The 27,189-nt window shown below is 52.6% G+C and overlaps 2 protein-coding genes and 1 pseudogene across 2 annotated transcripts; 2 read left to right on the top strand and 1 right to left on the bottom strand.

The window, feature by feature from the left end:
• Nucleotides 1–3,368: 3,368 nt before the first annotated feature.
• LOC119111037 (uncharacterized) lies at nucleotides 3,369–6,913 on the top strand. Its single transcript, XM_037234862.1, has 2 exons — nucleotides 3,369–3,397; nucleotides 4,853–6,913. The coding sequence occupies exon 2, from the start codon at nucleotides 4,932–4,934 to the stop codon at nucleotides 6,333–6,335; it is 1,404 nt and encodes a 467-aa protein (XP_037090757.1). The 5' UTR covers nucleotides 3,369–3,397; nucleotides 4,853–4,931; the 3' UTR covers nucleotides 6,336–6,913.
• A 1,173-nt stretch (nucleotides 6,914–8,086) lies between these two features.
• LOC119113031 (skin secretory protein xP2) lies at nucleotides 8,087–9,868 on the top strand. The gene is made up of 2 exons (XM_037237349.1): nucleotides 8,087–8,827; nucleotides 8,981–9,868. Exons 1-2 carry the CDS (start codon nucleotides 8,617–8,619, stop codon nucleotides 9,847–9,849), a joined length of 1,080 nt encoding a protein of 359 aa, XP_037093244.1. The 5' UTR covers nucleotides 8,087–8,616; the 3' UTR covers nucleotides 9,850–9,868.
• An 83-nt stretch (nucleotides 9,869–9,951) lies between these two features.
• Nucleotides 9,952–23,252, bottom strand: LOC119113024 (MAP kinase-activated protein kinase 2-like; annotated as a pseudogene).
• Nucleotides 23,253–27,189: the final 3,937 nt, after the last annotated feature.

The following is a 27,189-nucleotide window of genomic DNA, read 5'->3' as shown; positions in this document are numbered from 1 at the left end:
GACCAATGTGTGAGGTGGGCGCCGGTGTTGGCAACAGCGGAAGGCCCGTATATTGTTTCTAGGTCCATACAGACGGATCTTGCGACACAGTGGTCTGACGGTTTCATCCCAAGTGTTGGCAAATCAGTAGAGATTGACCCAAATGCTGAGACGTTCACATCGTTCCGACACCGACAGAGTGACACATTCAAAACAGGGACAAAGGAAACAGTCAAATCCAACATATTGAATGGCCAACAAGTCAGCATCCCATCACTAAGTTAACCTCCTCACATGATTTTAGAGGTGTGCTGAATTGCCAGCTCACCACAAATAAACACAACTATCATCTCCAACTTGCAGTTAAATAACTGTGGTGCTGTAAGTGAACTGTAACAGCTAATTAGCTACCATCCATAGTCACATGGTCTACAAATGAGGTCAGAACACTTCAATGCCATATGGAATTTTTGGTACCTCAGATAATCATCAGGCACTGCCAGTGCCACAGCTGGGTCCAGGACAACCATCCACCAGGACATCATATGAGCATAAGCATTGCTTTAAAGGTGCAGCCCTAAGACAGATTAAACCTTAGAACCTGACAAACAGTGCTTACTTTCACATCATTCTCTTAGATTCATCAAACCCTCTTGAGATATATGCTCTTTTCAGACACACATTGTCAAACAAGTAAGAGTGAAAAAATCAAATCCTCTCTATACTAAATGCAGTGCTCCTACTCTTAAATGAACTACACATAATGATTTAACTCCACCCCAGCTTTCATGCTCACATGCCTGATTAATATCACATCAGCATGTCTACACCTTCATGCAGCCACACAGGAAGTGTAATCCCAGGGATGGCACATAGTTTACAAAAACCCTGTACTAATAGGAATACTATGCATAATGTACATAGATATGCAGTGGCAAATAATGTACATAGATATGCAGTGGCAAACACATTATAAAACAAGACCAGAAACCTATCTATTTGATAAAGTCTATCCATCTCTAATCCACGATTAAATTAAAGTTAAGCCTGTCCTGATAATACCAATGACAAAATCTATCCTGATAGCAGTTGGTTAGAGCACCTGCATTCTAATTCACCCATCTGTGGCAGTGTGGGTTCAAGTCTCTAAATTTAGTTGCTCAGTATTTGCCTTGACTGGGATGGCCTGCACATGATGGCAAAGGCAGCACTAAAGGTCTGGAAAAGATAAAGGTCAGTACAGACCATGTCAAATATTACAGCACAGAAAACTTTTGCCACCCAATTCTATTTGGCTGCAATGTCTTGATCTGAGGGAAGGGTCTGGGCTCATGCAACACACACTGCTCAGGGCAGATTGATACCAGACAAGCATCCATTCAAAAGGCTCAGACTCAATATTTAAAAAGCTTCTGCATGCCAAACATCATTGGGGTAATGCAAAAATGAAGGCAATGAAGGGTGAAATAGATGAAAAAGTCATATGTACAACATCCTGGCTCAATTTGGATGGTGTATGGATGTGATCACATCTGGTTCACCAAATGGGATTTCATTCCATTCCCCATTGCATGTCATGGAACATTGCAAAATGTTTGAACATGTGACATAACAAATCAGAGTATTGCATGTCCATTTATCTAGCTCATCCATACATGTGGCTTAGCTTGAGTATGAATCACAAGTCATTTTGTTGGCTTCAAATGAATTGCGTGTGGTCTCTTTGATACTGAATTCAAGTTCTCTCTCTGCATAACAACAGGCAGAATGGACATGATGTCTATCATTGACAGGGATTACACTAAAGCTTGGGCTGATCAACAGATCAATGACAGGAACTTTCAAAGTAGCTGCCTACTGGGCTGGACAAACCTCCTACCAGATAGAAAATATCACATGGGAAACACCAAACAGCACCAATTAACTTCCTTTCAGATGGTCACTTCATATATACCATAGGATCAGGCAATGAAATGCTCCTATTAAGTCTATGTTGATGTCATGGCAATGCAGGTTTATGTCACCTGAACATAATAGCATGTCCTGTAGTATTAATCATTCCATGAAGGCTTCTAATTCTCTGTAATTTTCCATGATAACCTCATAACATTATTGACACATTACTGATTGCTATTTAGTAACACCTCCATTTGTGAAGTCAAGGACCATTAAGTTTCAGCCATCTAGTGACTGCAGCCCAGTTGAGGTGGCTGAACAGATTGATCAACTCTCCTATGCTGCTGACCTGCCAGGTCCGGATCCTCCCTAGGGAAGGGGGGGGGGGGGGGGGAGGGGATTGCCAGTGCTTATGCCTAGGATAAATAATCTCCTCATGTTGCAGCCTGTGCATTCAGTGTTTGGATATATAAGATTTCCTGAAAGTATAAAAATGCTTATTAAAATAAAAACATTTTTGAGCACATTCAGGTCAATATTTTGAAGAGTGGCATAGCAGTATTCCCACATAATTGCTCTAAATTGAGCACACCATCACATTTTTGATGGTCAATGTCATGCAATGCTAAGATAACAGTGCATATACCTACCTCTTCCTGCAAGTCTAACTGAAAGCAAGCAGGCATCTAGGAAGTGTAGCTATAGGCCCTGCGGCAGGTACCCATGGCCCAATAAAAACCGCAAAGCAGGCAAAACAAGAGTGCTGCCAGCAGCTCACCAGTACCTGACGAATCAATGCGATCAACTGCTTATTATCACACTTAAGCCACTGCTTGTCTAAATCCCGTCGTTCTACTCACCCATGCCCTATCCCCCAAGACAACGGCCTCTCTCACGTCGTTCCTAGATCAAGACAACTCTCCTGTTTGAGGAATCGTTCCTAAAACTGATCGCGCTCCCTTTGCAGGGAGCCGATTCGGTTGGCGTCAACAGCTGAACGTGTCTTCAACAACCACTTAAAATACTCCTATGTCATACAGCTTCATGCTGTGATGTGATTGTGATTCGTTTCCTCTATTTGAATACGCAGCGGAACACCCGTTAAACTGATATTCTGGCTTTCATTGCACCTCATCATCGCCTTTCTTTCATGACCGTTTCAAACCCATTTTTGTTAGTGTTGCTTCGACCAGTGTTATCAAGTTTGCAAGAAAAAGTCCAAAAAGAGGCATAGAAAGGCAACATACAGGTGCCCTCACTCTACTAATGGAAGTTTAAAAGAAGTGTCAGTTTAAATGTCTGCAAAATGTAGGGTTTTATGGGCATTGCGGACGTCCTTCGCCTGATACAATCCAGTAATATAGGATGGTGTATCATGTTGTTATTACCGACACCTTCCGAAGGAAAATCACGCGGCAACTGACTGGCGGCCAAGGTACCAAAGTGGCGGCAACTATGAGGCAACATTCCAATGGAAAGGATTGTTTTGGGGTGGGGAAAGGCCGTGGGGCTTGGCACGAAGGTGGTCCAGATGTTCTTGTTACGAGTTGGTGTGTTTGAGATTTGTGATCGACTCTGGATTGGAGTCAGCTCTTAGAATCGGTCTATTTGTATGTCTTTGACATAGGACAGTAATTGGAGTCAACTCTAGAATAAGGTCTATTTTGTATGTCTTGACATATGACAGTATTGGAGTCAGCTCTAGAATCGGTCTATTTTGTATGTCTTTGACATATGACATACTTGGCGTCAGCTCTAGAATCGGTCTATTTCTTATGTCTTAAATGGAGCTGAGCTTAATAAACATTTGCCTGGTTGTTTTGTCATTGGGTGGCTGGGCCTTTGTTTTTTTGGGGGTATAGGGGTGCTATCCACAATCTGGCCTGCATTCATAAGTTAAGATGGGAATGGGAATATTGTGCTCAGCTGGATCCCTCTCCATGTTATCAGATATTTTTCCCCAACTGACAGGTGCTGTAGCCATCATCTCATTATTTGTTGTTTGACATGCAGAATTTAACAAAGCTGCATGCATCAAGGAATAGGTTTGAATTTAATGGTAATTAGGTCAGTAGCATAGCCAATAGAGGCTGGTTATGATTTGGCCAGGCCTAAGCTGGGTCAGGACCAAAGTATATAAATTCTCAAATTGTATGTGTGAGAGGTTGCCTTAGTGTTTTTGCTCTGGGAATGGCTTCATATCATCAAAACCTCCCTGAAAACAGTGACTCCATGCATTATAATTAGTGTTGATTATGCAAACACATTATATTTGGCACAACATGTGTTTGTGCAGCCTGGTCTCCATCATCTGGAGGTTTTGCACAAACTTGCAACTGAACTCTGAGTGCCTTTTGTCATTAAGATACCTAGTAAAATACCTATTAAGATACTTATAGAGCTTCTCAAAAATAAAAATGGGTATTCAGAGTATCATAGTTATGCCCTGGGACTAGCCAGATCCTCTGAATAAAAATGTAAGGCCCCTGTTGGGATGAAGTGTGACCCTCTCAGCTGAAATGATCTCATTTCCTTAATTTGAACCTATCCTGAGGATATGATAGCTACATCATTGGCTTTGGTTAATCCATTATTGGGATAGATCATATCAGCAGGATTTACCCCACTCAAAGTTAGTTTTAATGACATGGTTGCATCCGTAACATTACCTGAAGTTAACTTTGGTCTAGCATTTCCAAGTCCTCGAGCTGAGTGGCAAACCAGACAAGTCACTGAAAGATTTTATGTTTTTGCCTGAGTGTCATGCTTTTAGTGCAGCTTGCACATTTGTCCATCTAAAGCTGTGTGCTAATGATTTGGACATTTCATTTGGCGGGAGCTTGTGGGCTGTTTTTACAGGGACAATGTTACATGCTCAGTGTTTTGTTATCAGGGCTGTTTTGAATGCATTCTTACATGTCTGCTTTACTTTTTGACTGCTGTCACATGACCAAACCAGGTCCTCTTATGCTTGCAGGTTTGGACTCATCAACAAGGAGTGAAGACTTCATTTGTACTACCTTGAGCACACACCTGGTAAGGTATTTGTAGATGTAATGGGCCACGGACAAAGCCAGCATCGGCAGGGAGCCTCTGCGGCTGCCCAAGTGACTGCTCCACCACCGGACCTGACCCCGTCATTCATCATCAAGCTGAAGGATGTCCTACTGGCTCGCTCAGAGACGGAGGACGGTATAAGCCGCCACGTCTTCACCTCCGCCTTCCTCAACAAGAACCCCACGATCGCGAATGTCATGTTTGACCACTTCTTGCGGCTTTCGGCGGCGAGCGGTGACGTTCTCGCGCCGCGCGACTTCGTGGAGCGCTGCGTGGAGGTGTACCAGCTTATCTCGGACCACGACCAGGCACAGTTCTACCTGCGCACGTTCGCCGACGAGCACGACAGCGTAAGTGCGGAGAATCTGCGCAGCATGATCCTGCAGGCGTTCGAGGCGGCCATGTGGGCACACCCGGACACGGTGATTCGCTCACTCAACATCGACACCATCCTGGCGGGCGTGGCCGACTCGTGCCTGCACGGCCGCGACGAGGTGGGCGTCACGTTCGCGCGCAACTGGGTGGAGCGACACTGTCCCCGTCTGGTGCGCTGGCTGCACCAGTACGTGGTGCACCGAATCACCGAAGGCCACGCGCTGATCGCGGCGCGGCCGGCCGAGCCGGAGCCGGAGGAGCCAGCCGGCGGCAGCTGCGTGCTGGAGAGCGCGTCGGCCTCGAGCGAGGCGACGCTGCACCCGGCGCTTCTGTGGCTGCTGATGTGCGCGCTGCCGGAGCGCTACACGCGGCCGTCGTCGGCCGAGAGCCTGGCGTCGCTGCCGGCGCTGGCGCGGCTCGACCCGGGCCACTCGATTGGCCGGCTGGTGCGCGCCGTCACGCCCAAACACTGGGTGTCGCTGTACAGCTCGGACGAGCAGGGCCTCAGCGCCAACCGGCTGCAGCACCACGTGCTCGGCTACCGCGGTCCGACGCTGATGCTGCTGCGCGCCGAGGAGGGTCGGCTGTTCTGCGTGGCGGCCGACTGCGGCTGGCGCGACTCGCCCCACTGCTGGGGCGGCGTCGACTGCATGGCGCTGCAGCTGCTGCCGCGCTTCCAGGTGCTGGTCGGCGGCCAGCCGGACGTCATGTTCTACAACTACTCGGCGCGCGGCCTGCCGTCGGGCCTGCGCGTCGGCGCTGACCGCCGGACGCCTGCCATCGAGGTGGACCGCGAGATGAGCGTGTGCACGCACAGCGGCGCGCCGTTCCGCCTGCAGGGCGTCGAGGTGTGGGGCTGTGGTGCCAAGGCGGACCGCGACAGCCAGATCAGCTCGCAGAAGCGCGACCGCGCCGCCGTCGAGCAGCGGCGCAAGGTCAACATCATGGCCGATACCGACTGGGCGGAGAACCCCGACCGCTACCTGCTCGAAATGTCCGGCACCCGCCAGAGCTACAACTACAACTGAGGCGCGCCTGCACCGCCCCACTCGCTCTGCATGCTGGCGGTGCTGGTGCGGCGCTTGTGATGACGCGTGATATATTTTTGTCGCCATCCGTCGCGGTGCTGGTTGGTTCACCGTTATTGAGATCCTAGAGCGCTGACCGAGCGCGGCGAATGACGTACGGTCGCTCACGCCAATGTGCATGTATTCCAGTGCGCTATGCATATTCCATGTAAAACAGAGGTAAAGATCTGGAAAGGCCCCCAAGCCTGGCTATGTACATGCCATATTTGTTACGTCTGCCCGCTGGGCGTAGCCATGTTAGTGACTTTCACACACGCTGGCGTAACACTTACATTCGGTTATGTGCGTTGGGCGACAGCGAGCTTCGTTCTACGACAAAGAGGACAGTCGCCAGTTCTTCTTAGAGTTCCTCAGAGTTTAGCCTCTGGAACCGTGCAATATCAAGTCTGCGTCGAGGTGATGGGCCGTTGGAATAACATAGATGGCGTTCTTTGACGACCGAACCCGTTATAGAAATGTGGATAATGTTAAACAAGTCAGTATTTCTGTATGAACGACAGTACACGATCCCCCACCAACGCCTTGCGTCTGGGCAAATGATGTAGCATGCATGCACGTTGAGGTGCGCTACTGTTGTGGTTGGTTTCAGACACGCAACAAGGGCCGAAAGATCACTACCTGAAATGACTGCTGCATGAACAAGTCGCGCTCCTTCCAAATACAGCAGTGTCATCGCACCAACGCCTGTTCTTTAGTCTGCATAGCCTTCAGGCAAACAAAATGCTTGGGTTACGCGAAAATCGGCAGTTTGGCAGCACCAATGGGCACCAAAACGTAGGCGGCATACATTTCTGAAACGTCGCATCCGAAACTCGAACCGCAGCTTACAGTGGCCGAAGTTGGTACTTGGGTGCGCAGGCGGTGATCTCGACGCTGGTGTTGTACACTAGCCGTCCCGGTCACTCAACCTGTTGGAGCGGCGGCGCCTTGGGGAATAACGTAGCCTTTTCACTCATTGCACCATGCGCGACGTCGACGTTCCAGGGATTTCGCAAATAGTATCCTTCGCCTCTGGCCGAGCAAGCCGTCGGGCAAAGCCTTCCTTCTAAACATGACTCGAAGTATTGCAGCGCGACACAAACACTCGACAATGCATTTGAACACACCTCCAAAACAACAGGGCACCAGCAGCGGTGCGCACATCCAGAAGTCTCCAAGCGGTGCTCGTCCTGTGCAGACCTGCCACACCTGGTGCCGACAGCGGCACAGCGCAGCACTTCACTGCCGTCGTGTCCACACAGACGCGTTGGTTAGAGGCCATGTATTATCGCCGGCGGCGCCGAATACGACCCCGCCGTGCGCCTCGCACCATCACAGCGGGTTAAGATTATGTACAGTAAAACGAGTCGCCGCGCGCACGCAGACGGCCGCGCCCGTCACGCCCATTTGGCACTTCTGGCGGGCCTCGCGCCGCGGCTCGCAGGCGGGAGGTCGGCCGGCGAGCGGCGGCGCCGCTGCTCGCCGTGAAGGCGAGGTCACACCGGCAGCCGACGCCTCCCACAGCTCGTGCAGCGAGCTGGCGGCGTCGCCTCCGCATGCGCCCGCCTCTTACAGCGAGGTCGCGCCGCCGGCCCACGCGCGCCTGTCCGCTAATGCCTACCCGGAGTCGGTAGGATCTCGGCACAGAGCAGAACCGGTGGCAGCCACACCAACGTTCGAGTCGGGAGACCATGGTTCGCGTGGATGTGCGCATGCGCGGCAGGCTCGCAATGTGGTGCCGGCGCGCCACCATCATTTGTGGTTGCGCACTGTGGTGGTGAACGGGGTGTTGTGTCAAACTTAGCTGGGAGACAGTTGCGCGCTACCAGGCAACACCGGGGAACGACATAGTTTGTGAGTTGTGTCACGCACATGGAACGGGTCTTGCTTGCATAGAACAGTGCACAGTTTGTAACATCGATGGTGTGTAATGCGGATGGCTGATGGCCATTGGATGCGGGTCGAATAGCGCGTGGAGGATTGGGCAGCATGACAGATCACACCACTCGCACTTTTTTGAACCAGCACGCACATTCTAGTTACACATCTCTAGGCCCTGTTGGTGCCCAAATCCCTCGCACGTCCTCTCAGACCAATCCCATCTCGAAGACAGCCTACAGGTGATACCGTCACTATCTGCAAACGACAACAACGTAAAAATGACATTCTGTGACACTCGCGCGCTCCACTGAGTTGCTACCGCCAAACTTCACCCCCAGTCCCGGGTCTGCAGCTCAAGTCCATGCCTCCCATCTCCACGTCTCCGTTTGTCACAGCGATGGGGCATTTCATGCCGACAAAGGTCCGTGTCCGCCTCACTGGGGCCGTCGCCTCAGCCCGCCCCGGCGCGCCTGCATCACAGAGCGCCGGGAGGGGCGCACGGTCCGTGTCTACGTCACTGGGGCCGGCGCCTCAGTCTGCCCCGGCGCGCCTGCATCACAGAGCACCGGGAGGGGCGCACGGTCCGTGTCTACGTCACTGGGGCCGGCGCCTCAGTCTGCCCCGGCGCGCCTGCATCAGAGCGCCGGGAGGGGCGCACGGTCCGTGTCCGCCTCTCTTGGCGTCTTGGCCTGCCCCGGCGCGCCTGCATCACAGAGCGCCGCGAGGGGCGCACGGTCCGTGTCTACATCACTGGGGCCGGCGCCTCAGTCTGCCCCGGCGCGTCTGCATCACAGAGCACCGGGAGGGGCGCACGGTCCGTGTCTACATCACTGGGGCCGGCGCCTCAGTCTGCCCCGGCGCGCCTCCATCACAGAGCGCCGCGAGGGGCGCACGGTCCGTGTCTACATCACTGGGGCCGGCGCCTCAGTCTGCCCCGGCGCGCCTGCATCACAGAGCACCGGGAGGGGCGCACGGTCTGTGTCCGCCTCGCTTGGATCGGCGCCTCAGTCTGCCCCGGCGCGCCTGCATCACAGAGCACCGGGAGGGGCGCACGGTCCGTGTCTGCCTCGCTACGGTCGGCGTCTTAGCCCGCCCCGGCACGCCTGCATCACAGAGCACCGGGAGGGGCGCACGGTCCGTGTCCGCCTCGCTTGGATCGGCGCCTCAGTCTGCCCCGGCGCGCCTGCATCAGAGCGCCGCGAGGGGCGCACGGTCCGTGTCCGCCTCGCTTGGATCGGCGCCTCAGTCTGCCCCGGCGCGCCTGCATCAGCGCGCCGCGAGAGGCGCACGGTCCGTGTCCGCCTCGCTTGGATCGGCGCCTCAGTCTGCCCCGGCGCGCCGGCATCAGAGCGCCGCGAGGGGCGCACGGTCTGTGTCCGCCTCGCTTGGATCGGCGCCTCAGCCTGCCCCGGCGCGCCGGCATCAGAGCGCCGCGAGGGGCGCACGGTCCGTGTCTACGTCGCTGGGGCCGGCGCCTCAGCTCGCCCGCATCCCAGAACGCTGCGAGGAACGCAAGGTAACGCGAGTCGCGTGGGACGTGGCGGCCGTCGCCCAGGGAGCGGGGCACGCCAGCGTATCGCGGCGGGCGGCCTGACCAGGGTGCATCGCCGGGACACCGGCCACAGCACGAGCGAGCCCGGACAAGATAATGCCAGCGGCGGCATCCCCCAGGGGGTTAAACTCAACAGATAAACAGTGGTCCACCAGCGAGCCAGTTAAGAGACACGGTGGGAATGGTGCACGACAGATGGCGCTCCGTGGGCGGCGTCGGCTGACCGGGTGGTCGACGCCCCAACACTGAAACCAACGCTACTATCGACCTCCAGCCGCGTGAGAGACCGGTGGCGTACACCCTTATCCTTCCGTCGGCCACACCCACTCGCGCATTCGCTACGATACGGACGTGCGCTGCACCACATTCGGAAGTGCAACCGCTCTTGAGACGATGCGCCGGGCGACATCCAGAATACATACAGCATTGCCGCAGACAACAGCCGCGGACGGCCGGGAGCCGCACCGGGCGCGACCTGGGTCGGCCGTGCGAGGTTACGCCCCATCCACACGCCATTTTACGCCACCCATACACGTCTGGCCACCATGCCCGTCCGCCCATCGTATCGCATTCGCTCCGATCCCTATCCACCTCACTAGTACCCGAGTTTGCTTCGCACCCGCGCCCCCTGAGGCCAGGAAGGTGGTCGACCCACTGCTCGACCCTGCCGGCACGCGACAGCGGCCACTACGCGCGAAGCGACTGTCCATCCCGCCGTCCAGTGCGCCACGGTCGAGGCGCTAACCGCTGGCTTCCGACGCCGGTGGTTCCCGTCGACAGGGCAGACGCAGTCTTTCCCCAACAGAGGGCGACGGCTCCGCCGCCAGCTGGGAAATCAGCTTTTCGAACACGGCCAGAGAGCGCGAGGCGAGAAGTAAGAACGATGATTTCTAACGCTCGTCGTCGTAAAATGATATCGAAAAATAAGACCGGGAGGCCGAGCGGCGAGCGGTCGGCCGACGACGCGACGGCCGCAGCCAGAGCCGCCGGGCCCCTCACATCTGCATGGGCTGCGGCTGGCTCTGGGCCGCGTCGGCGCCGCCCGCTCGGTTGCGTCGCTTCTGCAGCAGCGAGTTCTCCGAGTTGGCGATGCTCTTCAGGCTGATCTGGTCGTAGTCAACCCGCATGGTGGCGAGCGAGCGCGTCATTTCGTCCTGCACCTCAGGCCACTGGTCCTCCTCCTCCTTCAGCACCTGGGCCGTGCACAGCGGCGTCTGCGGCACCTCCGCGTATTTCTGCCGGAGAGGTGCGGCAGAGGTCAGACGACCGCCACGACGACCGCCGTGGCAATGCCGCGACAGCAATGACCGAGTGATGCTAGCAGACAGCCATGCCGAGTTTAAAAAAATGTTACGTCCGCACCCACATCACAGCACATCGCTCTCTCATTTCTCCCCCGGTCGTCCATCCGTACGTCCTCAATCAGCTTCCCTTGACTAGACCGCACGCGCTGACAGTGCGTCACCAACCGTGCCGTGCAGTGCTGCCTCGCCGCGCGCATGCGCCGCGTGAGCCGACAGCCAGCGGCGATCCGCCCCCGCCCCGCTCACCGCGATCCACTGGTGGCGCATGACCTGCTCGATGGTCGGCCGGTGCTGCGGGTTGGTCTTGAGCATGTCGCGGATCAGCTCCTTGGCCTCCTTGCTGACGTTACGCCACTCGGGGTTGGGGAAGTCGTATCGCCGGCGCGGATCCGTCGCTTCATGCCCGGCGAGATGGCCAGGCCGTGGTTACTGTAGAACGGCGGGAAGCCGCACAGTCTGCCGGCGGCGCGCAGCGGTCAGGGACTGTTGGGCCGCGGCGACCGGCCCGCCGGACCACGCAGGCCGGCGGCGCCCAGTCCGCTGGACCACGCGGGCCGCCGGTGCCCAGTCCGCCCGACCACGCGGGCCGGCGGCGCCCGGTCCGCCCGACCACGCGGGCCGGCGGCGCCCGGTTCCCCCAGCCACGTAGGCCGGCGTCAGCCTTGACTAGGACATTATACAGTGGGATTCTGCGCCGTGGTGCGCAGGCTGCGGCCGGCACGGTCAGCTGCCGTCACCAGAGGTCACCGCTAGCACAGGGGACACTGCGCGGCAGAGCACGTGCTGTCGGCGACACGAAGCGATCGCCAGCGTCCAGTGAATCGATTAATGGGCGCACCGGAATGCGATAAACAAACTGGTGACAACTGCAACGGCTAACGGGGTCAGCCTTTGTGTACCTGCACAGCTAAACTTCACATGGCTGGCAGTCCACCAAAGACGTACGGCGTGGCTCAGCATGGTACATGGTATACCATTAGCACCGATAATGGTAGATCATGACAAGGATGTCTTGACAGTGACTGCAGCAACACACAATTCGCTAAAGGTCCACAAAGAATTCTGGGACAGGTCGGGTTCCTACGCGCGATATCATAAGCAATGGTAGCGGTTTACACGTAAAATCATTGTGATGTTTTGACACTGCTTGCAATGCTACCAAACAGGCCAAGGCCATGCTACGGCCAAGGAACGCGACCTGTAAGTTAATAAACTTACAAAACTGAAACAAGTCATGCTGTATCGTTAAAACAGACAGGGCGCACTCTCAACAGCGCACTGACGCCAAACGTGACGATGCAACGAACCTGACATGCACAAAAGTAGCAAAACCCCGACTTTCAACAAGGGGTTACCCAGCAGTTCACCTGCAAACAAAGTATACTACAGCACGCCTCGCAACCCGGGCACCGGGTCAACCGGCACTACACCGACATTGGCTGGGGGCCTCTGTCCCCGGACACCGGGCCAACCGGTACTACACCGGCATCGGCCGGGGGCCTCGGTCCCCGGGCACCGGGCCAACAGACCCTGCACCGGCATCGGCCGACGGGCCTCGGTCCCGCCCGACGACACTCACAGGATGTACATGATGACGCCCAGGCTCCAGATGTCGCACATGCGATCGTACTTCTCGGGTCCCAGCACCTCCGGCGCTACGTAGTAGGGCGTGTAGCACGGCGTCTGCAGTGAGTCACGCGCCAAGATCTCCTTGGCGAAGCCGAAGTCGGTCAGCTTCAGCACGCCGGCCTCGCCTGGAAACGGTGGGGATGGGTCACAGGTCAACACCACGGGTCATGGGTCGGCGACACGTGTCAGGGTCACGGGTCGGCGGCACAGGTCGAGGGTCGGCGGCTCGGGTCACGGGTCGGCGGCACAGGTCTCGGGAAGGTGATCCAGGTCATGGATCAGCGGCACTGGTTGGGAGCCGGGGCTCCAGTAAAGGGCCGCGATTTGGGTCACGGACTCAAAACAAGGACCAGGGGCCGGCGCGGTACCAGACGCCCTCCCCAGACAAAAGACAATAGAGGCCAGAGAGAAGAGGATGGCTATAGCGGAAGTCAACCAGTTTTATGGGCGAAAACTGCGACTTGCACCCCCTGATAATTGGCACGGTATGGAGTCAAGGATCAAATCTCCCTTGCTTAATCTAGGCTTTCTATCCACCAGTGACGTTAACATCAATCTCCTTCGTACAATTACCCTGTCCCCCTCATTATTTGCTCCACGCATTAAAAAAGAGCAGAATGACGCCTCGCTTTCTGCAACTCACCACAGCTGCGGTGTGCGTTTCTTGCGCACAGGGTAACTAACCGGAAGCGTGTCTCCATGTGGAACTGTGGCAAGTGGCTGAAAAGTTGACGTTTGTTGGTATAGCATATACAAATAACTTGTATATTCCAAGCTTGTGGCTTCTTAAAGTGACATATTTGATTGCCTAAGAGAAGCGAATGTCAGCCAGATGTCATTTGGTTTTGCTGTGAAGAGCTTACAAATCGTGTAAAATCCTTAATTATGCTTCTGATGCGTGTGAGAAAACACAGTGCAATACTTCTGGTAAGCAAGGTTTTGCAATGTCATTGACAGGACGCGCTGTTCCTCATACGGCAGCCACTAGCTTGGCTTGACTGGTTCGAGGAGCCCACGGCCACTGGCAGCATCAAAATCATGTTCCTTGCTGGATGCCGTTCGACAGAAGGCGCAAAGGATGTTCCTAGCACGAATCTCAAATGTTGAACAAATACCGACAGTAGAATCTAGCTGTAATTTCATCCGCATATTGTACAAAGTGATAAGCTATGCAAAAGCAAGTTACGATATAATTAAAAACTGAGGGTTTTATCAAACTAAACTGATGTATACTTACATGCATCGAGGATACCAGGGGGATATTGTAAAATGCCAGGTAAATACTGCCAAATATTCATTGTAACCAAGAGGCCTGGGTAGCTGCGGAGAGTACTGGTCGTTCGCCGCGACTGGTAGGCGATGATACTGATACTTATCTGTTGATTTGATCTGATGATGATTTGAGATTTTGGGATGCATCGACATCAAAGGTCGTACTGCGCCCATAACGGCTATTTAGGGACGTGCTATGTGTTCACTAGCAGGGAGTAACTATAGCTGAAAATGATGTCTCCAGGAAAGAGAAACAACCGGTTTGAGTGTAATAATAAAGAGTCGTTTTCCGACATGTCACGGTAAGCCAAACGTCGCTCGTCGTCCAACATGACTGATTCGTTCTCCCTTGAAATGTGAACAGGAGTAACGCACATTAACTGCCACTGGCGCAGTCTTTCGGGCATTGAGGTCTCCCAGCAATACACAAGTGATCATGTGTTGTACAGGTATGGCAAATTCGCAGACGGCACAGAACGACTTCTTCACACCTAGCCACTCGCAAGCTAGACGGCCAGAGGCCTAACGCTGACTTAATTGTCCTTAACTTGCTGTTACTCTCGCTGTTCCAGCCGCGTTACCATTTTTTTTTCACGGCAGTTGCGATAGATGGGTAGAAGTTCTTCGCTGGGAGCGAAAAAGAACTTGTGCAAGGCGCACGAGTGGCCAGGAGCGGATACAGGATTTCGTCAAGGGAGGGACCACGCCTAACTGTGGTGCCCCTGGAACTTGATGCTGTCCCCCCCCCTCCCCATACGAAGAGAAGGGGGGGGGGGGCGTCCGTAAAAGGACGGACGGCTCCGTCCGTAAAAGTCGCTACATATTCTTCATATGAGGAGATAAACTCCCACGCCCTAACCACCCCAGAATCGCACGTGGTTTGCTGTTTTATGGCGCGTCCACTGCAGATGGTCATGCAGCAGAATCGCACGTAATAAGCCCTCGTTTTTCTATCTGTGCCAACGTTTCGTGCACATAGCTTCCAAGGGGGTGTTATCAGATGACCAGAAAAGAGCAAATCCTTTCGTATGTGACCATTCTCTCAGTATAGCTTTGGGCCAAAGCCGAAACTGGCAACATACAGTTTCTCCGTTCGTCTCTGAAAAGTCTTTTCACCTGTCCTGAAAATACTCCCGGGTGAGGAGGTGTTTTGGGAACTGTGCCAATTTACAAGCATACCTCATCCCAAGCACTTCCCTTCGGAATGCGATCGGTAGTTCATTGACTCCGCCAGGAGGCTTGGAGCTGGATACGTTCTGAACGTACCAGTTGCTATGTGCAGTACTGCTTGACGCGTGGTGTCTAAACGATGTTTGGAGGAAGTGTGCGCACGGTCATATACGAACACCCGTAGTCAAGTCTAGATCTAATGACTGAACAGTACGAAAAGAAAAGCGTTTACCGATCTGCTCCGTAAGATGTCCGTGCCGCGCATTTCAAAATATGCAATGCCTTAAACACTTGTCACGTAGAATGATACGATGCTCCTTGCAGGTTAAATGCTTATCAAAATGTCTCCCCACAAACCGTGCCACCGGATTGCAAGGGATCGCCTGTCCGTAAAGCCTAAGCCCCATGTCGGGACACTGACGCTGGCGTAAGCAAAAATGGATGGAAGCTGTCTGAAGTCGAAAACCGCAAACCGCTGATCATGCTCCACCTTTCAAAGCGAGTCACAGCTAACTGTAACTGGCGTGACATGGACGTGGTCGTGGCGGGGCTGCATCAGATGGCGAGATGATCAACGAAAAACGAGCGACAAATCACCTGGGAAAGACTGCCTCAGACATCATTTATCATGAGGGCAAACAACGCAACCCTTACAACGCTGCCCTGGGGTAAGCCGCCCTCTTGGGCGCCGGAACCAACACAAATTTGGTTTCCACCCGCGCCTGAAAATCACCGCGGTCAGTTTTTTCTTAAAGATTTCACCGTTGTGGTCTGGAACCGAGAACTAGTCCGTTCTGGTAATGCAACCATATGTGAGTAGTGATCAGTACTAAGGAAGTCGTCTGCAACCGACTATGTCAGATTCACCACCAGCTGGGGGCTTACAAGACTAGTCCAGCGCCGATGTCTGACCTGACCTGACGGCAAGGTAACGTGAGTTCGGGTCCCGGTGCTTAAAAGACAGATTGAATCATCACGTAAAATTTTTGCCAAAAAGCTCGTTCACCAAGTGTCATTTCCGCCGCCGGGAAGGGCATGCCAGAAGGTACGTAAAGCGAGCAGGCAGTTACAGCACGGCGGTCCTCAGTACCTCAGATGCAGCAGCTTGCAGGTAAGGGTATAAAACGACGCATTGGACCCAAGCATTGCGATGCGCAGTCAACTCCGCAGTGTGCAATTGTGTCAGATGGCATATCCCTACGCATTACCGTACAGCCCTGGGTACCCAACTGAGAACCAGGTGCTAGTTTAGTCTCCTGCAGGCAGGTATGGCCGGACGGCGCCCATTCAGAATGACTCTTAGATATTGTGAACTTGTTGGGCCTTGACTTGTAAACTCACACACCCCAGCAGTTCCACTGGACACTATCTGTCGTGGAGCTGAAAAGTGAGGAAGGACGCTACGCCCCTAGCTCTCCAGCACCGTAAGGAGAAACCGCAGTCAAAACACCTGGAGGGGGACGCGTTAGAAAAATCAAAGTTCTGAGCCACATCCTACGACCCGACGCGGTTTAAATGAGCTGGTCTGCGCCTGTTGCAGGACCGGATCCCTGGTTCTGGGCGTTACGGCCCGATTCCATAGAGCAGCACTCCACTCTGGGCAGAATCCTAGGGCTTCCTCCGCCAGGTGGAGACGGAGAACCAGCTGGGGGACGCCTTGTGTCAGTGTGCCCAGTCCTCGGTGGCGGCGGGGAGGGTCCGTGGGTGGGGCCCTATCAGACATCTGGTGACCAGCGGGAGGCTCCCTGGCCTTCTGGACTAAGGGGTACTGCTCGGGGAAGGGCTTCCTGCCCATCTCAGACGAACGGTTGGACGCCTTGGCCCCTTCTTTTAAAGCCAAGAGCGATCACTGGGCACCGCGGGCGCGCCTGTCAGCCTCGTGACGCTCCAACGCTTCAAGCGCCCGTCCACATGCGTTCGCTAGTGGTGTCGGAGGCGACGAGGGCAGCGAAGCACACGAAGCAGACGCGGGCGAGGAAGTGCCAGATGCAGAGGGCGATGAAGCCCGCAGGCCATGGCCGCACCGGACCACCGTCCAACCCTCCTTTATAGCCGGGGACAGCAGCGCCACGGACGCCGGCAACATGACAGGTGCCGACCGGCCGGCGCCGGGGGGGGGGGGGGGGACCGGGGGCTTCCCCCGGGGTGCCGGTGGCCGCCATCGCCTGGTCGATAGGTGAGGAGCGGGCGCGGACTGCCGGCTTGGAGTCCGGTGTTCGTGCTGAAGGTGCAACTGAGAGCCCGAACGACCTCAGGTGTCCCGCAAACTGAACGATGGTCACTTTCTCCATGACGTTGTTGTGCGGTAAGGCAGTTCTTACTTTCTACGCATACGAGATCTTGGGATGATTCGCGTCAGACAGGTCTCTGGCTTCTCAGAAATATATGTTTTGGGAGGTTTTTTCGAGAACACCACCTTTCCCCTGGCGTACGACGGGCAGGTACCGTCAAACTATCGGGGGCGCGTGGAACCCGTCGAGCTCTATTGAATTCATCGGGGAGCTGTCTGAGTCCGGCGTAGCCGCCGGACTCCGACAACTCCTCGATGAATTCGCCCTCACGTTCATCGTGAAGGTCAAAACAATTCACGACACTAAGACTTTGTTGTGTTTCCCGTTCTCGTAACGAATACTGCAAACGACCTCTTTCGCTTCCTATGTACGCTTGACTGCTGGCAAGTTTCTACCTCGATGTTACCATCCCCCAGCTTGTCACACATATCTCCGAACTTGCCGCAGCCGTTCCGTCGTCGGAACAGTGACAGGGTGGAAAGTTTTACATCTGGGTGGGAGAAACACAGCATCCGAGGGCACGGAGGTCCAAGTCCCTCTCGCACCCGGGCGTTAGCTCTGTCCGACCCCCCTTCCGGGGCCAGGCGCTTTTGAATTTATAGACGCCATGCCATTTATTAAGCAAGCATTGGCCTGGGGCTTCCCATCCACCTCGGGAGCCAATCCGGGGCCATCCCATCACTCTCTAGGGAGGTAGTCACCGCCAAGCCTACCCCGGTACTATGCGGGGGCGAACGACGCCTCCCACGCGACCAGGGTGTGACCGGGGAGACCTCTTCCCGTCCTGACCGTGGTTCAGCGCCGCCGCCCCGGGGACCCTCCAGCCACTGCGCGCAGCCGGGGCGCCCTAGTGGAAACTCGGGTTGGGCACCCGGCATGCAGCGCAGGTGGCAGGACGATTGACCCGGATGGAGCTCTACGGGTTCCAAGCGCCCGGATATCCTGCCAAAGTGGAGTTGTTGGGACGCGCCATGACTGACCCGTGCGCCGCGCCCCTCGGCCACCAGGGATCCGATCAACCCGGGGACGCGGGCGAGGGGCCACGGCGACCCCGATAACACGGAGGAGGACGGGGACGAGGGCGAGGGGCCACGGTGACCCCAATAACATGGATATGAGGAGTCGCGAATGGTGCGGATGCGGAATGTGGTGTGACGTGGAGCGAGTGGGCGGGACAAGGAGCAAGAGCTCGCGTACCGGCAGGCCGCTAGGCCCTGAAATGAACAGCCTGCGTTGTTCACTCTCAACGCGAAGCTGGGACCCACGGGGGCGCCACTCTCCTGCACCGGCCGAAGCCGGTGCCCCTGCGGGGGCCGGTGCTTATCTGTTGGACGCTCCTAGCTTTCATTTCTACTGAGCCATCATACAGCGTTGTACTCTATGCCAAACTATGCCAAACAAGGTAAGTCAAAATTTGCGCACTGAGCGTGACAAGGCCAGGGGCCATCCATTCGCGGGATGCACAAAGTCCAGTTCGGAGAATCGAAGAACGCGGCCGCGCGGCGCCCCACCTTTGGTGGTATACAGCAGGTTCTCCGGCTTGAGGTCCCGGTGCGCGATGTTTGACCGAGTGCAGGTGGTACACGGCCAGACAAGATGGAGTGCACGACCTCCGGCCGCCTCTGGAACGCACGCGCCGCGGGCAGGCACGGGTCAGTCGGACAGCACGCGACTTACAAACCAACGCACGGCGTGCGCGGAGGTGGCTGACAGTTCACAGGCCTCACTACCAACTGATCAAGTTTTGTCAGTTTCTGGAATACCTTCACGGTCACGAATTGCGATCAGTATAAACGCTTTGTGCGGCAAAGGAAAGAGCATTACAACAATGGACGTGAGTTACCAATCGTCATCAAGCAGATGTCATAAGCTGATGGAGCCGGATATCTTAGGCCACTGGTGACAATGGCTTTGACCAGTGCGCTGGAAACGGTCCGAAATTCTGCCTTCTGCGATTGCGCAACGTTGCAGTAAAACCCATCTGAGCAAACCACTTAGCATGTAGATGCTGACAAACAGGATGACATATATTTGAGGGGGTGTTACCTCTAATCACTAAAACCTGCAACGAATCTGCGATCAGTGGTTGCACAAAACATACAGACTGCTTCGCGATATCATTCAGCAAGCAGGCATTGCGGTGAAACGACGCCTGATTGTCGGCACATTCCAGCCCCAGCACACAGGCAAGTCTGGTCACACTTGAGACCCGGTACCGAGTTCGTACACGTACGTACCTCTCTCTGTGAACGCGCCGCTGGGCCTGTCTTGAATGCGCTGGAACAGCTCACCACCCTCCATGCTGGAACACGGTCACCGACTGTGAGACCACAATCACGAGACCGCGCCGCTGGGACGACCAGTGGCCCTCAGGTCAGCTGGGAGATACGCAGCCTACATTAACGGACAGCATGCGATCGATAGCCCAGTCGCACTTCGACCCAGATCGCGGTCCATACCATAAATGAAAGCGGATACAGCGTCGGACAGCAGTGAGTTGTGTCTTGGGGCATCATGGCACCCGCATCAGATGCGGATGACCACAGGCAAACCGATGGCACCACACACTAAAACACACAAGACAACCACTTGCGAGTTTAGCAACCTGCAGCCCATACACCAGAGCGCATTACGATCAGGCGCGCTCGCACGAGACGGAGCAGCCAGATCGCGGGACATGTGCGACTGACGACGTACCACTCCATGACGATGAGCAGACACCGGTTAGTGCCCTGCATGTTCTCGTACACCTCGTGGATGTTGACAATGTGCGGGCAGGCCGAGGCGCGCCAGTGGATGTCCACCTCGCGCCGCGACTTGGGGTTGTCGCGCAAAATCTGCCAACGTGGGATCGGGGTCACTCGATGCTGGCGACACTCTGTGTGTTCATGTGGGGGACAGCAGTCATGCTGTCACAGGTGTGTATAACAGATATCACCGATCGTAATCATGGATACTCAATAAGATAAAAATACTCCATATAGGGACATTATTCAGACAATGAAATATTAGAATTTGAGACATATACAGACCAACGCATATGCAACACTTGTATTTGGCAACACTTTTACATTGCTAGCAAGACCAAAGTCCAACTAGCTGGAATCAAAACATTTATCAAATCAGACCATTTATTTAGCAAGCAAACAGGATCTACCAGGCAAATCACCACAAGCTGAACCTTGCACATGTTAGCAGGATCCTGCTTTTTCAAGTTGGTCTACAAACCTTAAGTGCATATTTCTTCCCTGTTGCCTTGTGGATACATTCCAGAACTTTTCCATTTATTCCAAGTCCAAGGACATTGCTGGATAATGTGTAATCATCACTGATTGCATGCTTCTTGGGCACGAGCGCCCCCCGCACCGGAAAAGTCACGTTCATTCTGTATCAGTACTCAGCTATCTGCACCTCCTCTCCCTGAAACCAACCACATGCAGTTAGGACAACCACACAAAGTAATTTGACTTAGCTTGGGTAATAATGCTTAGGTTATGGATGCTATAGTTTTCTGTTCAATGACGGATGCTGATTTCCACTAGCAGGTTTCTCTCCATCCATATACTCAAAATATGTCATCAATAGCTTTCAGCTTCGCCACCTCCATGCTGGCAAAGCCCAAGTGCCCTTGTGTGGTGCTGTACAATAGGTGTTTGTGCAATGTTTATGATGCTTGATGCTTGAATTTAATAATTATCTTGAATAAAACACATAATGTATCATCATATGCTTCTAGCCTAGCCATCAGTGCTTGTGTAATTCTTAGTACAGTAACATGCATTACATGTCAGATTATGGGGAGCTTGATCTTTACATTGTTTTGATGGCTGTTGTCTTAGTTATGTGTACAGGACTTCAGACCATTCTCATTTTGTCATGTGCCTTCATTAACAAAGAAAGAATGTCTTGCTTGACCTTACCCACTCACAACTATGAGCACAACTGAAAGTATTCAGCTTTTTCAACATACCCAATGCTTGCTGGATAATGTAATTTAACCAGTAACTACCAGGATATTGAAGCCAGTCCTTCCAACATGAGAACTATCCATTCAGAACAGTACTCTTCTAAAATAACCCAAACAGCAGGGCTGCCATGCATCACACATATGAATGTTATTGTGATAATGTTCTGTTATCTTCTGGTGGCCTTTACCAGTGAGCAGTGAACAACTGGATCCATCCAATTATTGCTGCAGAAAATCAGCATTTTTCTTAACTTAAGTTTGTGTTCACAGATACCTATGTAATTATAGATAAGAGCATGTGAGATTGGCAGCTCAGTATCAGGTTAGGTTGGTCTGGGCTGGGCACACTTAAAAGCTTTGTTGAAAAATATATGCCCTGATCCAAACTGGACTAAGCTCAACCAGGATGGCAAGACCTGAAAAAGTCCTCCATCAGCATAGATTAAATTGGAACAGCCTAGCTTGGCTTATCTGGCCTTTTGTTTCCACAGTTTATGAGCAGTATACTCTGGTCCATGGGGACCTTGTGACAGCATGGAAAATACCCTAAGGTATCATACTGGTATAAGTACCAGCATCAATCTATAGCCTGACCACCTGGGCCACTGAATGCCACCATATGCACAAATGTTTTCATTACTTGAGGAAAGAATGTCAAATGTTTTAAAGGAGTGTTCCACAGCTGCATGACATTTTAAACCAAAATAATCATTTTGAAGATTGTGTGGTGCTTGCTGCCCTTCTCCAGATGTGAAACCCTCTAGTTTCTGAGCTACACATCCACAAAGATGTGCAGACAATTTCAAGCATGCTACTTCAAGACCATTCAGGCATGCCTGACACAATAGTAATGTCATTCAAATCCTGATGTGCTACAGGTAATACAGCATTTTCAAGGCCAAGAACATTGTTGTCAGGCTGTTCAGATCTGGCACCCTAGCCAGATGTCAGTGAGCACAATCTCCACTCAATAGTAAATGTTAAAGGGCTCTGTCAGTGATGAGCAGGCTGTGCAAGTTCCAACAAAAATTGTGTTCTGTGCTAAATGATATCAGAAGTTAAAAATGGTGGCTACTTTAATGTAGTGCTTGTTAATGTGTAAATAGTGCTTGTCCATATCCTGCCAACATCCTCAAATGTGAAATACTCCCTTATTATGATATTAAGTTCATGTATATGGAGCCAACAACTATGTGCATGCTGTATAATCACTTCTTGTTTTATACAGCATTCTGAAGATGACCACATTGTGGTGTTCAGACACAATTGTATAAAAGCAAGATTCCATGCACAGTATCCATTTTAATCTCCTAACAGCACTTATATCATGTATCAACAGCCATTGCTTGTTAACAACCACTTATTTTGACATCATATTAATCACCTCAACAATGTCAGTGTGACACCTCCATGTTCACCATTTCTTGCAAGTCTAGTCACCCACCTGCCTAACCATGTCAGTTTCATTGCTAGGCCGGCTGAATGTGAGGTATGTAGCACATACAAGTAAACAAACACCTGGAAGTATGAATAGAGCGGACACTGCTATCCAGTCCAAACTTCACAGCCACTTCAATGAGCGTAGGAACATAAGCCAATTAGATAGCGTGCAGCACCGAACACGCCAGACCCCGCCCACCACAAATTTCATGAGGTTATCAAACCTACCACAGTATAACAATTTAGCAAGGCTGAGAGCCCATTTCACCAAGATAAAGAAGAGGACACAACAGACCGACGGAAGACGACGCAATGTTTTGCAACTTCGATTCAAAGGAAAAGAATCGCGCATCCGCATTCAGCCCAATGCTGTCATAGTGATGCGGCGATATACACGGCGCCACATATGAAGCCCATTTATATGGCTACCAATTTGGTAGCATAAGAACTTTGTAAAGCGGATGTTTTTTCTTTGACCTGGCTGAATTTTATCGAAAAGTGTAAACATTCACGAGCAGTAATTATTTCGGTGAGAATAGATTTAAGAAAGATATGTAATTAAAAGGTACACTGCCTCTTTTAATGTTTTCAACCAATTTCCCTGCTTGACAGCGTGATTTCCCTTTACGTCTCATTACTGGGTCACGGATGAACCGATGGTGGGCGGATTCGGTATTCTACAACCTTGGCAGGCCGGCACCAGCTTGGCTGGCTCGCACTCGTAGGCTGCTGGGGGAGGTCGCCCGCCGCGCCAGATCTCGAGTGGTGGGGGCGCGTGCTGGGAGGTGGACGCGTGCGACGCACGGCGGCACGCTGGACGCTGACAAGGGGCGTGCTGCTTGCGTATTGTATTGCAGTGCCCTTGGGCAAGTTCGAGGGGCTCGGGAGTCGCCGGCTCTCAAACTGAATAAGCAAAAATGCCGGTGTTTATACGAAAACCATCGAAAGCATATTGGAACCAGTAGCCCCATCAGGTAAGCTCATGAACGGCGCGCTTCTTCTGTTGATCGGGCGCCAAGCGGTACGATTTTTGCAGAGGGAAATCATACGCTTAGGTCAAGAATAGCTATTAACGTTGTATGCATTCTCGATTTAGGCGACGCAAATGGGATATAAGCGTTTGTCGTGACGCAAGCGACTATTACAATATTTTGCAAGCTCAGCATGCCTACCAATCCGTGCAAGTCCTGGTTGTACGCATTAGCGTCAGTCGCAAACCCCGTAATTCCTATTCTGATTATGGGGTTGCCGATCCGTATTCTTGGTTTGTGCCTTGCCGATGGACGGTTAGCCGCATCAGCATCCAACGCGCGGGTCGGGATGCCACCGGTGTTGTCCACCTTCGTGTGCCATAGACCTTAGACGATCAATGATTTCCTATGGAGCGCGGTTGGATCCCTAAGAATCCCTGGATAGTAGCCCCCCTGGGGCTCCCGTGGAGCAGCGGTCGCATTTCGTCACAATGTCTTCGTTGTGTTGTTGCGTGAAGCCCTCAAATGATCAGGCGCGTTGGAATGAACAACGTTGAATTAGACGCCCTTCAAATGCCCTCGCTATGTATGCCTGTCCTTGCAGCCCGGTGCCCGCCTGTGATTTAACTGGAAGTCGTTAACGGCCAGCTACCGGAAGTTTGTCCATGCGTATCGGCTCATACACCTGTCCATCGCAGTGATCCAGCGTGCAACCCGGTCTCTTGAGATCAATGTTTCTTGCCGATGTATGGGATTGGTAACGTCCCCACAGTCCCAACAGGTGCTCGGGTGTATTGGCAGGTCTGCAAATTGTACAGCTGCATGCGGTGCGAATCTGATTGCGTGAACACCATGATGTGGTGTAAGAAAACGCTCGTGCATTGAGTTTACAGTTCATTTGCATTGTAAACTGCTATCAACACAGTTGCGTGCGTGTCACGAACCTTTGGGTAGCCGCCGGCCAGTCTGCGTGGACTCCTGTGTTTGCCATAGAAATGCATAGTGCAGGGTCGTAGTTTCGCAGAATGAAGGGGGGTGACGGTGAGGGCGGAACAGTGAAAAATGTCCCAACCTGTCCCTAAAAAGGCCAACAAACAGGTTTCTCTCCGACCTTTGTCCACTTTTCCCCTTAGTTGGGGAGGGCGGAATGAAGCCCAATTGGGGAGGGGGGGGGGAGGCTGATACTAAATATGAGGGTGGGTGAGCGAAAGCTGAAGCTTACTAGGAAACTACAACCCTGACATAGCTATATGTCTGTGCGACAGTAACTTGAACGGAAGAAATACGACCTTCGAAAAGACCCTCATTTAGCCTTAAAGGGAGTGCTCCACATTTGTATGGGGTTTTGAACTGAAATACCATCTCGAAGTCCTTTTGATGCAGCTCACGGCCATGCCCTTTTTTAAGACCCAAGGCCCCCTGGTTCCTGGGCTTAAGGACCGCAAAGATGTGGGGAGTATTTGAAGGTCACCTTGGCATTTATGACATTATAATGCCATTCAAATTTTACCACTTATTAAGCCATGTAGAGATCAATGCCAATAAAAATATAACGGCTGGGTCATTCATATCTGGTGTTCGTGAGCACGACTTGCAGACATAACGGCCGTCAATTGGCTCTCAGTGAATGTTGTGTAAGGCACGATGATGTCATCAAACAATGACGTACCTAAGAGTACATTTACCAAAGGGACTGTGTCGTACTGTGTTGAACTGTGTTATACTGTGTGTGAGTACTGTGTTGTCTGGAGCAGTCTTTTCTACTTAAAAATGTAACAACGGTTATGAATGAGCTTGTTTCATCATATCTGATGCGTACTTCAATGACTTCAGATTTGAAACATTCCCTTTAAATGGAGTGTTCCACATTTGTTTAGGGTTTTTAACAGAAATAACCATCTTGAAAGTAATTCGGCGCAGGTCACTGCCCTGCCCTTCTGAAGATTTAAACCCATCTAGTTGCTGAGCTACACGCCCGCGAATATGTGCAGACATTTTTTTGCACACTGTTTCAAGATCACCCAGACGTCCATGACGTCATAATAGCTTAATTCAGATGCCTCCATTCCACTGGTCATGCGGCGATCGAGGCCAAGAAAAAAAGGTATCGACCGTTCATTTCTGGTATTCGTGAGCACGATTTTAAGATATAACGGCCGTCAATTGACTCTCAGTCAATGCTGTGTGGGGTACGATGACGCAATCAAACAATGATGTGCTGAGGAAAATTCCACCTAAAAGTATACCATTAGTTATAAGCGAGCTTATCGCATCATATCTGATGATTGCTTCTTTATCTTCAAATGTGGAACATTCCCTTCAAGCCTTTGAAAAGCCTATGCACAAAGTCACGGAAAATTGAGCGCATTTTAAAGCTGTCTCTTACACGTAAGTTATGCAAACTTAGCGCAATATAACTTTGAGTATCATATGCACGCACAGCACGTGCATGCCCGTTTGTCATTCGTGTATGGCCAACGAAGTCAAAAGTCTTTCATGGCCGCACCGGACGCTCGGGTCTTCTTCGGCGTCGGATGATTTCATCGACCTTGGAGTAAATGCCAGATTCATGCTCTTTGTTAAAGGATATTACTTAACTACGTATCACATTGCGGTTACCTTTTTGACTCGCTTGTTCCTGCTTGGTGGGGTAAATACGCCCTGAACGGCATTCATGACATTTTGCGCCGCGTCGTCTTGCCTAGTGGTTCTGAAGCTGATGTCTGGTCGCCAAGAAGACTTATCTCCCCACAGTTAGTGCGATGCTATTGCCAACTGTGGCTCAACGTTGATAAAGGTATAAGTCCCCAAAACACAGTTGCGAAGGCCATTAGAGTTTAAGGCTACATCGGGCCAAATTTTGAAGTTCACCTGCAATAAGCCCGCTAGACTGTTGTGTCATGAATAAAAATGGTCATGTTTCGTGCCAACGGGGACTTAAAAAGTCATGCAATCCCACGCCCCCACAGGGAATGCGTCAGCAGCAGCCATCCAATCCCTCCATCACTGATCCCTACAATTGTCGCCTTTGTTCGCCTGTTTGTACACTTATTCAGTCAATACGGTGATCGTGGTATTCACTTCTTTCGCTGATCCATCTAGATATATCTGAGGGCTCAGTTGACCAGTTCGCTGATCAATGACATATATTGGGGATGAATGCGGGATGTTGAATGCTGAATTTTTGCCCTTGACCGGCCTCGCGAACACACTGCCACTCACGCACGCAGCAGCCAGCTGCTGGCATTAGAAGTACGAAACTGAGCGTAGCCGGCGATCCCGGTTAGAAAGCATTACTCGAGTGAATGGCTGAATATAATGGTGTGCTGCGTCGAGCA

Source organism: Pollicipes pollicipes, unplaced genomic scaffold (assembly GCF_011947565.3).
Source record: "Pollicipes pollicipes isolate AB1234 unplaced genomic scaffold, Ppol_2.1 Scaffold_7261;HRSCAF=8764_pilon_pilon_pilon, whole genome shotgun sequence".
Lineage (NCBI taxonomy): Eukaryota > Metazoa > Arthropoda > Thecostraca > Pollicipedomorpha > Pollicipedidae > Pollicipes > Pollicipes pollicipes.
The sequence above is the reverse complement of the archived record's forward strand: the minus strand, read 5'-3'. Positions and strand labels throughout refer to the sequence as shown.